The sequence below is a fragment of the Cervus canadensis genome, chromosome 16, assembly GCF_019320065.1.
Source record: "Cervus canadensis isolate Bull #8, Minnesota chromosome 16, ASM1932006v1, whole genome shotgun sequence".
Taxonomy (NCBI): domain Eukaryota; kingdom Metazoa; phylum Chordata; class Mammalia; order Artiodactyla; family Cervidae; genus Cervus; species Cervus canadensis.
This window is the reverse complement of record NC_057401.1, coordinates 5,457,427-5,470,485: the sequence shown is the minus strand read 5'-3', so window position 1 is coordinate 5,470,485 and position 13,059 is coordinate 5,457,427. Positions and strand designations below refer to the sequence as shown.

Below are 13,059 nucleotides of genomic sequence, written 5' to 3'. Positions count from 1 at the left end.
CTCCAGGCAAGAACGGAGTGGGTTGCCATGCCCTTCTCCAAGGGATCTTCCCGACCCAGGGACTGAACCCAGGTATCAAACCCAGTTCTCCTGCATCGCAGGCAGATTCTTTCCCATTTGAGCTGCGGGGCAGTTCTAATGGTATGTGGCATGTAGCAAGGGGCTGTTAAATGTTTGCTATCCTTGACACTCACTGCTGATGCTAATTCGGGTAAAGAATAAGCTAGTTTGCTTTTATAAGTGTGACTTGACTTCCTGAGGCATGAACCTTGACAGTGTTGCTCTGGGTCTTATAAAAGCAGTCAAGGGGGATAAAGTAGTCACACACACCTGAGTTTGCATCTCAGCTCATCTGCTAGAGCCCCAGGCATCTCTCCATCCTCCTGAGCCTCAGTGTCTTAATCTGTCAGATGGGGACCAGTAATCTCTACCTGCTGAGGTTATAATAAGCTTTAAGTGGGCTCATTATGAAAAGGGTCCACTCATCCCTTTTCGTCATCAGCATCCTTCTCAATCTGTTGGCTAACTGCCAGATGGCAATCTCAGACTCTTCAAATGCCAATGTCTGTTTCCACATCCTACTCTACCTCCAGACTTCAGGGGGTGAATACGTGTCATCTGGGGCGGGGTGCCCCATACCCAGCACAGCCTGGCCCTCTGCAGCTGCTCAGCAGATGCTCACAGGATGAAGGATGTTGGGCTGCAAGACAAGAGCCAGCTGCATCTCTTGGTCCTTGCCTCTGACCTCAGCATCATTTCAGGCCCCACAGGGGGAGGATGGAGGTCCCCCCATATCAGTTCCAGCCCCAGCCTAACAGGACACCCTGCCCCCTGCATCTTCCCCACCAGGCTCACTGAGCAGAAGATGAAGAAAAATGCAAAGGAAGGTCAAGACTCTCAGACACATCTATCTTTATTTGTTTCCTGTCAGAAAAGTTCAAGAATTACACCAAAAAATACTTCAGCCTCTGCTACCTACTGACAAAAATACACCACAAAATTATAAAGCGCTCAGCAGTTTCGCTAGGGACAATTTGTTATTCCACTTTAGATGACAAATGCATTTACAGGTGACTCGAGGTGACTGGAGGGTGGGGGTGGGGAGAGGAAAAGTCAAATGATAGCTTTTAGCAGAATAGTTTGAGCTATGCTAGTCTTATTACCCAGCTGTTGTGTAGGATGATTTCAGCATCATAGCAAGCCACTGAAAAAATGCCCTTTAAATGCCCTGTTCAAGCTTCATGGGAAAACAGAATCACATCTCAAATAGCCAACTCTCCCAGCCAGTTCTGGCTCTGCTGGGCCCACAGCAAACACCACACAGAAGGGATCTCCCCAAAACATTAGTGGCAGAGCTGTGTGGGAGTGCCTCATGTGGGTGCAAGGCAATGTGTGGCCTGGGCCATGCCAGCTGTCGCCTCCTGGTCAGAAGCTCCTAGAAGCAGATGGGAAAGTTTGGCCTGTGCTCCTGTCAACACAGTGAAGTGTGCACGAGACGGCCACGGTTCTCAGTTTCCCTTAGAAAAAATGACTTAGCATTGCTGAGACCCAATCAAAAACCTCCCTGGCTGTCACCTGGTCACGACCCTTCATGTTCTTCCTGGTCATTATCATTTCGGGAAACAACAAACCAACAAAAACGTTAAACTTGGGTGCGGGGCTTACAGCTTGGCCAAACGTCACCTGCCCGTCCTGCCTTCTTCATCCTGCAGTCCCTCCTTCCTCCTCTTTCTACCCCTGCCATCTCCTAACCGTGGAAAGCATCCAGTGTAGGGCTAGAAACGCAAGAGAAAGGCAAAGAAAGCCTGCCCGCTGTTCAGTGTTCGCCTCTATCCTCTGCATCCCCATCCGCAGCCCAAGCCCCGTGCCGATGCCCATACAGACAAATTTATCCTCACTTTGCAAAACACACATGGTTGAGGCTTTTCTCTCTGGGTTGTGGGCGACCCGGCCTTACAAATGCCAAACTCAGTCTTCTTCCTAACTTGACAGTTCCTAACTTTCAGTGTTCCTCCTCTGCAGGCCAGAGGCCAAGCGAGCAGACCGCCTGCCTCACTCGCATTCTGCACCTTCCGAAGCCCACCCTGAAGCAGCCATCTCCCCCAGTCTGAGCCGCCCGGGACGTCTATGCTCTTCACCACCCTTCAACACACTCCAGATGCAGCCAGTCTACGACTTCCATGTTCGTTTTCTTTCTCTCCTTTCCTGTTTTTAAGTTTTCCTAACAAATAATAAGCAGTGGCTTTGAAAATATCTTATATGGGAACAGTCAACACGAAACATGCCTTTGTACATGGGCCTGACTCGGGGACGAATCAACGATACCAAAGGACAAAAAGAAATACTGATTCAGACAACTCCAGTGCACGAGATTTTCGGTGAGCTCCCCCCACCCACCCCGGCCCCACCCCCGCCCCCATATCCCAGGAGTACAGTGTTGTCTTGTAACTGGAGCTCGGCTTAGCCAGCGGGGTTCCCCTCCCCACTCCCCATGCTGGCTGGGCGGGGGCCTCTAATGGCCCTGGGTCTTGGGCGGCTTGGGCTCGTGGATGACGGCAGCTGCTGACAGCCACGGCCCGATGGCCCGGGCGGTGCTCTGCTTGGCCACGCTGTAGTGGCTGATGACCGTGTAGAAGCGGCTTCTGGAGCTGGGATCCTGGGATGAGTAGTAAGCATCCAGGGAGGCCGGGATACAGCGCTTGTGCTGGGGAAGAGAGAGACAGTCAGGAGGAGCTCAGCGAACGCTTCCCACCTGCCCTGCAATGAGGCCACCCCATCTGGGGGCCCGGGCCATCCCTGGCTCGCAGCCAGCCGGCAGGGGATGGCATCTGGCCTGGGCCTGGTACTCGTCAGACCTTCCTTCATGTCATCACCATCACCATCATCAAAGCTGCCACCTACAAGAAGCCAGAAGAAACTAACCGGATGCTGGAATCGTTCCCAGAGGCAGAGAAGGGGTAAGAGAAATGGGTCAAGGGGACCAAAAGGTACGAGTTTCCAGTTATAAAATGAGCATGTCCTGGGGGTGTAATGTACAGCACAGTGACTACAGTTAATAATACTGAGGTGGATACTTGAAAGTTGCTAAGAGAGTAGGTCTTAAAATTCTTCATCACAAGAAAAAAATGTGTAACTATGCAGAGTGATGGATGTTGACTTACAGTGGTGCTTATTCTGCAGTATTTACAAATATTTAATCATTATGTTGAACACTTGAAACTGATACAATGTTATATGTCAATTAAACCTCAATAAAAGGAGAAGAAATGAAGGAAGGGAAGGAGGGAGAGAGAAAGAAAGGAAGCAAAAGGAGGGAGGGAAGGAGGGAGGAAACTGATGCCAATACTAATTCAAGGTCAACGCCTTCTGCTTACTAACTGTAGGGATACACTGGACACTGTTGATAGCTCTTTACCTGGCTGATTCACCCAGCCCCTAACTGCTTCACTGGACCACTGCCTGTAGCCAATTGCTGTCCATTTCTTTTCTTTGATTGGATATTAATTACTCTTTCTTCTTATATCAAAGCCTTGGTTCCTAGCAACATGTAATTATATATTTGCATTATCCTACAATATCAATCCAGTGGTCCCAAAATAACAGCAATATGATGAGTAACAGACTACTGAATTTTGACTGTATCATTTCTCTGCAGCTCTCTGTGTCCTTAGAATACATTCCACTGAGGGCATAGAGTCAGTATACTATATTATGCAGTCATTTGGAGCAATTATTTTCTTGATAAGTTTAGTCCTCAACTTGATATACAGCTGGATTTTAGCTTGGTTTTAATTTCAGGACTTTTTTTTAAATTTAGTTTTTACAAACATGTCAAACACTGACACACATCCAGGACAAATGCATATCAAGATAAAGCCAGAGAAGCCTTGGCTCCTCATTCCTATTTGTTCTGTTCCCTCCCTGCCCACCTGACTCACTATATTTCTTAGTTGTTGTTTTTTTTTAATTTATCCTTCCAGAATTTCTTTCTGAAAATATAGGCAAACATCATTCACTTTCCCTTTCCTCACTCAAAAACAGCACCTTTTTTCCTTCACTCTTATCCCGGAGGGTATTCTCTCTCCGTGTCTGGAGACCCCCTTACTCACTGTTGAAGTTGTTTGGAATTCCATATGCAGACACATCATAGTTTATTCCACTGTCTCCTACTGACCACCCAATACCGATAGTGATTGCTAGTCTTTCAGGACTCCAGCTTCTAACGCCTAAGAAGGTCATCTTAGGAAGTGATGTAGCAGAACAAAAAGACATGTGTTTTTAAGGCAGAACATTCCCCATTTGATTCTCTCACTTTGGAACGTAACAGCAGTGATGTCTTGGAAAACTCTCAAGACAAAATGCCCTTAATCTCCGTTTCCTCAGATGCAAAATGGGGGCAATGAAACCTCCTTTTCAGAACGGGTGGACAGCTCAACTGAGATACTATTTATGAAAATGTCTAGGAAGGAAGGTGACATCTAATTGGTACTCAGTAAGTGGTAACTTATCAATATTCGTGTCAACTCTGAACTAGATTCTAGCTTTATTACCTCTAACAGTTATTGCCAGCCCATTCTCTAGCAGGCCCTTTGCTGTCTTGATTTTACTTAAATTCTCTCCAAAATCCCGTGGGCAGACATCATGGGTGCCCACTGCAGGCGAGAAACCTGTGGCTCAGAGGGGCGGGGGGAGGGCTGGGGGTCCTGCAGCCAGTTCTGTCTTTGAAGGGAAGGCGTGCGATCAGATTGGGGGAGGAGGAGGCCCAGCTGCAAGACGGGAGAGGCCACCTCAGAAGTTTTGCTCCCTGTCTTCACATCTCTGCAGGGACAAGGAATCAGCCATTAAACCAGGATCGCCCCAAGGCGGAGTGATCTACTTCTGACTTGTAGTCCTAAGCCAGCCTGCCTCCCTTTCCCACACTCTGGAGAGCGCCCTCTACTGCCTACTGGAGGCCAAGTGCTTCATGAAAGCCTGAAAACTTCCTGCCACACACAGGGCTTTTTAATTGTGATTTTATAATTTCACATCAAAATGTATTGTAAATATACAGCATTTTAGAGAGTGAAAATAATTTTAGATTGCCACCATCAATTTTGCTTTGGTGTTACTTCTATATTTCTTTACACTTTTTAAAAAAACATATTTCAATGCCTTTATTGAGTGCATAAAGTTTTCTTTTTTACTGAGGTATACTTGATTTACAATACTTCATAAGTTTCAGGTGTATAACAACAGGAGTCACAGTTTTTAAAGGTTATACTCCATTCATAGTTGTTATAAAATATTCTCTACTCCCCATGCTGTACAAGCTATCATTATAGCTTATTATTTTATACACAGGAGTTCATACCTCTTAATCCTCTACCTCTATCTTGCCTTTCTCCACTTCCCTCTACACACTGGTAACTGAAGTGTGTTCTCTACGTCTGTGAGTCTGTTTCTTTTACGTCACATTTACTAGGCTGTTGTATTTTTTAGATCCCACATATAAGTGATATCATACAGTATTTGTATTTCTCTGTCTGATTTATTTCACTTAGTATAATGCCCTTCAAGTCCACCCATGCTGCTATAAGTGGCAAATTTTCTTTCTAATTTATGGTTGAGTAGTATTCCATTGTGTGTATAACAGATATAAAACAGGTGTGTGTATATACATCACACACACGTGACATCTTTATTCATTCAGCATTGATGGACACATAGGTTGCTTCTATGTCTTGGCTACTGTAAACAGTGCTGCTATCAACATTGGAGTGCATGTTATCTTCAAATGAGTGTTTCCATTTTCTTCAGACACATACTACGTTTTAAACAATTTGCAGGGAGGTTACCATACCCAGAATTTCAATGCCAGTGAAAAGATGTTGACCCTTGAACTGAACTGGACGGTCATCGGGAGCCACTCCCCTGCCAGAAGCCCCTTACCTTGTAGACAAACCCCTCTGGGCAGCTGTGGTCATAAGTGAAGGCTTTGTAAACCACCAGGAACACGATGCAGGCGAGGAAAGCTAGGGCCAGGCTGACGAGGATGGTGACCTGGAGAAACACAGAACAGAAGGCTCTAGCCTCAGCTTTCCTGCTTTCTGTCCACACACGCAGCCTTCCAAACCTGGAGCTGGTAGGAAGCCTGGTATGTTACAAAAGGTAGGGGGTGACCAGGGACCCCAAGAACCAGCTCAGTCTCAGCTCCGTCACCAACCTGCAATCTTTGAGCCTTGGTGTCTCCGTCTTCTGATATTCTCGGAAGCTCCGTCTTGGCCCCACGTGTGAGGTCCGTTCCCCTCCCCATGTACTTTCCCTGTTAATTTTGTATTGGCAGGGGTTGATCATGAAGCCATCACTTTCAGTAATTCTGCCTTTGATCACCACCTCCCTGCCACTACTGAGTTCCAATCTCAGATATCAAAGCTTATGCTGCCTCCACTTGGATGTCTAATACTCACCTGAACTGCATTCTCAAACCCCTGCTCCCCTCCCATCCTGCTCCACCCATACTTTCCCCATCTCAGAAAAAGTCAATGCCACCTTTGCAGTCACTCAGGCCAAAGAATTTGAAGTTCTCTCTGACTCTCTTTTCCTCACGCTCTACCTCCCAGCCACCAGCAGAAGCTATCATTTCTGCCTCCAACACATGCATCATGGAATCGCTGCTTACGCTCTCAGGCAGCTTCCCTGGGGCCAGAGCCATCATCACCCCTTACCGTGGGACTGCAACTGCCTTCTCAGTAGCGGCCTCCTCGACCTCTATGTGCATTCACACAGTAACCTGAGAACTCCATTCAAAATCTAAGTCAAGTCATATCCTCTTTCTGCTCAGAAGCATCTAATGGTCTCCAAAATTGCTCACAGTGAAAGCCCAGCTCTTGACCATTATCAACAAGCTTTTAAAAAATACAACACCAAACCAACCAAAGGCACCATCAGGCATTACTGGAAAGGATGAAGTGGCTAATTTCAGAGGCAACTTCAGGTTTGCTCTGGCCCCATGCCACCACCTGTGTGCAAAGTGGTAGGGTAACCTCCCTGATGCTGGACTCTGAGTATTATACACAGAATTTTTTTCTACGTTACTTTCAAAGCTGGTAGCCTTTTGAGTCAGTTGACCTAGAAATATAGCAGAATTCCTGTCATGGAGAGAAGGCTTATTTTGATTTGGAAGAAAAATAAAATCATCTTGGGGTGGGGGGGGTCCCTATCCTATCTCCTTCCCACCTCAGGTCATGGTTTATAAGGACAAGAAGAGATGGGATTCTGCATTGCTCCCAAAGGAGTCATATGTTAGCAGCTATAAATCCTGAAAGGAAGGAATCTGAAGAGGAAAAGAGGAAGATGGATATGGGATGAAATCATTTGAATCCTATGGGCAGACACTGTCCATGAAATTCCTCTGCATGTGGGTATGAAGTTTCAGGTTAGCGGAGTATTGTGATATAAGAAACACATCTATTTGGTCTTGTTCCCAGCTCCTGGCACGGAGTTAAAACCCTTATAATTTCCTACATGAGAAGAGAAGGGTAGCAGCATCTTTTGTTCTAATATTTGGTTTTTGTGACCAGTTCCTGAAATAATTCCAATTCATAAAAGTGAAAGGAGCAACTTTTATTATTCATAATAACCCCTTTCAACTATACCTGAGTTAATGCTATATTTTGTTATGAGGTGACTTTTGGAAGGCCCCTAAGGCTGGGGAAGAAACCACTGATAGGAAGGTTGTAACTTAACTGCCTCCCTCACCTCGGAGGGAAGAAAGAGGGGCTGGAGAACAAATTAACCACCAATGGCCAATGCTTTAATAAATCATGAAGGCTCCAGAAAACCCAACTGAAGGGGCTCTAAAACCTTCCAGGTTGGTAAACAAGAACACATCCATGCCCCTGAGGGTGGCGCACCCCAAACTCCACTGGGACAGAAACTCCTTGCTCAGGAGACTTCCAGCCCTCGCCCCATGTATTTCCTCATCTGGCTGTTCATGTGTATCATTTAATATCCCTCACAATAAATCAGTAACAGTAAGTAAAGTGCTCTCCGGGGGTCTGTGAACAATTCTAGCAAATCATTGAGCCTGTGGGGGAAGTGGTGGAGAGCCCCAGTTTATAGCCTGAGATTTGCGAGTGGCATCTGAGTGGATGCAGGCTTGTGGGACTGAGCCTCTGACCTGTGGGGTGTGTGCTAACGTAGGACAGTTAATGTCAGAATTGAGTGAAGTCATAGGGAATTCAGTCAGCCTCCACCAAGAATTGGAGAATTGCATGGTGTGGGGAAAAAACCACACGTTTGGTGTCAGAAGCAAGGGTACAGAGAAAAAGCATTTTTCCCTTTTATATGGTGACAGGTGAAATTCATTTCCAAGTGACTGCGCACACAACATGCTGTCCGCCCTCTCCATGACCCCTCTCCAAGCTCTCTGCTGCGGCCTGTTGCTTACTCGTCAGCCTCCTGGCCAGGGCCGGGGTGTGTGGCAGCTGAGGGGGGAGATGGTACAGCGTGCAGACTGGAGTCCCCCGGCAAGTTGTGGAGAGAGAGAAGTCACGGGCCAGAACTGTAGCAAGAGGTGCCCCAGAGATGCATATCCCACTTAGGCCCCCAGGGATGGCATGACTACTACAGGGACAGGAGACCCCCAAGACCACTGCCCAACGCTGGGGACCTAGGAGCGCCCAGTGAGCAGGCATCTGGGGCACAGACATAACGGATTTTAAATGCACAGTCTTCCCAGTAACCAAAAGGTAGAAATAGCCCGAATGTCTATCAACTGACAAATGGATAAACAAACTGTGGTCTATCTGTACAACAGACTATTATTCGGCCATAAAAAGGAACGAGGTTCTCATATAGATGTGGGTGGGCTTTGAAAACATGCTAAATGAAGGCCACATACTCTATGGTTCCATTTATATAAAACATCCAGAATAAGTGAATCCATAGAGACAGAGGGCAGACCGCAGGTTGCCAGGAGCGGGGGAGATGCCTGCTGACGGGGACAGAGTCTCCTTTTGGGGTACTAAGGCATTTCAGAACTAGATGGAGGTGACAGTAGCCCAACACCGTGAACGTACTCAGTGCCACTGGAGTTTCCACTCTAACGCTCTTAACTTTACGTCGTGTGGATTTTACCTCAGCGTTTTGCTTTGTTTGGCTGCACCGGGTCTTACTTGCAGCACATGGGATCTTCAGTCTTTGTTATGGCATGTGGGGTCTTGTTTTCTGACCAGAAATCAAACTCAGGCACCCTGTCCTGGGAGTGTGGAATCTTAGCCACTGAGCCACCAAGGAATTTCTCCTACCTCAGCTTTAAAATACATGCCCCGAGCTCCGGCTGATTCTGTCAAAGGGACCTGAAGCTCCTGCAAGCACCCCGTCACCTGAGCTCCCCCAAGACTGGGACAGACATGCTCAGAGGCACCTCCACGGGCGTGCAGACCTTGAACTTGCAAAGAAAAAGTCGAGAGCTTTTGCCCACCCTGCCACCACCGCCAGCCTGATGCAGGGTCTGGGAGAACCCACGGACAGCCCCCCATCCTAATGGCCACACGCGGCTCCAGCCTGTGAGCAGAGAGCCGGGCCTTTCTGTGACTCGGGAGCAGGACAAGACTCCAGCACAGGCGTCTCCAGCGGCTCTGGCCCCCGGCAGCCCGGTGAAGCTGCTGGGAGCTGGTGCAGGCCCTGCAGGCTGGCCATGGGACAGGTTCCCTTACGGTGGGTTTCTTTTTGTGTTTGGGTTGGTGGGGGGGCTCTCTCATTCCTAACGGCCCTGAGCTAACAGCCGCACCAGCAGGGGCAGTGTCTGACTCACCGCAGCACTCAGGCTCGACCAGCAGAGCATAGCACGTGTTTCTGGAAAAGGACAAGAGAGGGAGGGAAGAAGGAGACAGGGAGGGCAGATGGCTGGACGGCCACCACGCGGTGCGCTCCGATCTGTCAGGTCAGGGCCGGTGGGCCCAAGGCGCTGTCCAGGTGACGTCGGTGTCCAGCCAGACATGAGAACCACTCCTCCAGGATGACTGGGTCTGAGGGGTCTCGAGCTTAGAATCACCTGGGTAGTGCTTTAAACGATCCTGACCCGGCTCCGTCCAGACTGATTTCAGAGTCCCATGGTGTTTGCCATGTGCAGGCAAGCGTCAAGAAGGGGCGGCACAGAGTGGGGCGGGCGTGCGCCGCACGGCCACAGGAGTCAAGGGTCTGACGCTGGCCGGGACGCCAGGAGAGCAGCCCACCCCAGGGGAGTCTCCCGAGCAAGGCTCACTTCTGCCATGCCTTCCGCAGCCCAGAGTGAGGGGATGGGAGGCCATTTTAGGCAAAGATAAGCCTGCCTCCCCACACTGAACCTTGGTAACTTCTGAAACAAGTCGAGGTCGGTCATCGCTTAGGGGCCTGTGGAGGTCAGCGAGGTCAGGGCTGTGAGCTGGGCACCAGTCTTCCCTCGAGGTCTCACAGGCCACAGGGCGAGGGAGAGACGGGCCCAGGACAGAGGCACTTGGAGCACAAGCGTGGCGCCATGAGGGAGGGCACCAGCCCGGGGGGCCACCGGACCTCACCAGCCTGGGGGCGGGGGGTCAGGGAAGGGCTCCTGGGGGAGGTGACTCCGGAAATGACTTCAGGGAGGGATGCCAGGGCAGGGGAGGAAGAAGGGTCTGAGCAGCAGAAGCCGCATCTGCCACAGAGCAGACTGGAGCTGTTCGAGAAACACCATACGGGTTGTCACAGCTGCTCCAGAGGATGGACGTGAGGGGGAGACGGGCCTGGGGCAGTGGGTGGGTTGGAGAGAACAGGTAAAGAAGGGCCGGGCTAAAACTTAGGCTTTAGCTCCAGGCTGACAGAGAGCCCCTTAAGGTTTTAAGCAGGAAAGTTGACAGGATCAGAAAGATGGTAAAAGGGGGAAGTGAACACAGAGGCATATATAATTTGGGAGGGGCAAGGCTGGAGGCAGGGAGGCTGCTGGGGAGGCTGATGTACCAGGGCATGATCTAAATGCTGAGACCAGACCTGGCATTGTGAGAGTGGAAGGGGTCGACAGCTTGAGGAGGCCTGGGAGGTGAGGAGAGTGATATGAAGAGGGAGGAGGAGGGGCTGACTCTGCGGAGGAGGAGGACGTTTGAGCTGAGTCTGGATTCTCATCCTTAATGACCGAGTCAGTGTTGGCTACTGGGTGGGGGGATGGGAACACCACTGAGGTTTCTGACTGGTGCCAGACTGAGATTTTTCCTGAAGGTGGGTCTCCATAGGGCACCCTGCAGGCAGCTACACTCTCCCTTTCAGAGGGATTAACCTCATGGAAGGGGGAGGTCCCAGTGCCTGGTCCCGGGGGGCTGTGGGTAGACGAGACGACCTGGGAGAGAAGCCCCTCCCCTTCCCCACAGAGAGCCTCTGAGCATGAAAGCCGGCCATACTTCAACATCAATTGGCTCGGTTTATATAACTTCCTTGCTTGCAGATGGTGGAAAGCCCTTGGCTTTACCTCTCGAATGCAACAGCCCAGGATTAGAAATAAACAAGTTCCTGGCGCTGGATTTGAGAGTTTCCTTGGAGATGTGATCCTCCCTGCTCCCCTTCTCCCTGCTCATCCGTTCATTCCCTCAGCATGTGGGGAGTGCAGAGCAAGGAAGGGTCAGACGCTGAACAAGCAAATCACCTGATTAAAAAATGACAAAACCAAACCCGAGCAGGGTCTGGATGGTGAACAGGAGAGGAGCCTGGATAAGGGGGCGGGGGCAGGAGGGGGAGCCCCACACAAGAACCCCCTGGGCCAGAGCCGCCTTTGAGGCTCAGCCTCAAAGCCTAAACGGAAGAGGAGCTCAGGGCCTGGGAGGAGGAGTTGCCTGAGGTGGGGAGAGAGCCCTGAGGGGAGGCCAGGTTTGTGGAGACCACGATCACCTCCTCCGACCCGGGGGAGCAGCTTCCTCCCGCTTCCATTCGGTGCTTTCCTGGACACATCCCATTCAGCCAGGCCTCCCCTGCCAGCCTCTAGCCTCCTGCTGGGAGTGCCTCGGGCAGCCAGCAATCTCATCCTTTTCCTCTGTGCCCGGCACCTTGACTCCATGAGGGGACCGGCATTTCCTGAATAGAAATGCTGAATTGAATTAATACCCAGAGTGCACACACACACACACAAACGTGCTCGCGCACCCCTCTCCCCAGACACACACCCAAAGATATGCAACCTGCCACAAATCACACTGTATGCGCATGGGATGGGATGGGGCACTGTAACATCTGTTCTTCTCCAGTCACTAGTCTCAACCCCTTCCACCACCCACACACAGGCTCAAACTAAAGACACTTAACCTTGGAAAGAACCAAGGTGTGGGATAGCTTCAACTAAGACTTACCCAAGATTCCTCCTGCAACTTCTGAGCATAGGTTATGGAGAGAACCACTTCAGTATTCTTGCTTTGAGAGCCCCATGAACAGCATGAAAAGGCAAAAAGATAGGACACTGAAAGAAGAACTCCCCAGGTCGGAAGGTGCCCAATATGCTACCAGAGATCAGTGGAGAAATAACTCCAGAAAGAATGAAGAGACAGAGCCAAAGCAAAAACAACACCCAGTTGTGGATGTGACTGGTGATGGAAGCAAGGTCTGATACTGTAAAGAGCAATATTGCATAGGAACCTGAAATGTTAGGGCCATGAACCAAGGTAAATTGGAAGTGGTCAAACAGGAGATAGCAAGAGTGAAAATGGACATTTTAGGAATGAGCGAACTAAAATGGACTGAAATGGGTGAATTGAACTCAGATGACCATTATATCTACTACTGTGGGCAGGAATCCCTTAGAAGTCAGGAGTAGTCATCATGGTCAATAAAAGAGTGCAAAATGCAGTACTTGGATGCAATCTCAAAAATGACAGAATGATCTCTGTTTGTTTCCAAGGCAAACCATTCAATACCATGGTAATCCAAGTCTATGCCCTGACCAGTAATACTTAAGAAGCTGAAGTTGAATGGTTCTATGAAGACCTACAAGACCTTCCAGAACTAACACCCAAAAAAGATGTCCTATTCCAGTCCCGTAGGGACTGTAGAAAGTCAAGAAACACCTGGAGTAACAGGCAAATT

At 49.4% G+C, this 13,059-nt stretch overlaps 1 protein-coding gene across 1 annotated transcript in view; it reads right to left on the bottom strand.

The window, feature by feature from the left end:
* Positions 1 to 895: 895 nt before the first annotated feature.
* NSG2 (neuronal vesicle trafficking associated 2) overlaps positions 896 to 13,059 on the bottom strand; it is a 65,145-nt gene continuing 52,981 nt past the window's right edge. The window contains exons 4-5 of the mRNA XM_043489177.1: positions 5,929 to 6,039; positions 896 to 2,704 (exon numbers count right to left, since the gene is read on the bottom strand). Coding sequence (XP_043345112.1) covers positions 2,513 to 2,704; positions 5,929 to 6,039 — 303 coding nt within the window. The 3' untranslated portion in view covers positions 896 to 2,512. The remainder of the gene's footprint in view (positions 2,705 to 5,928; positions 6,040 to 13,059) is intronic.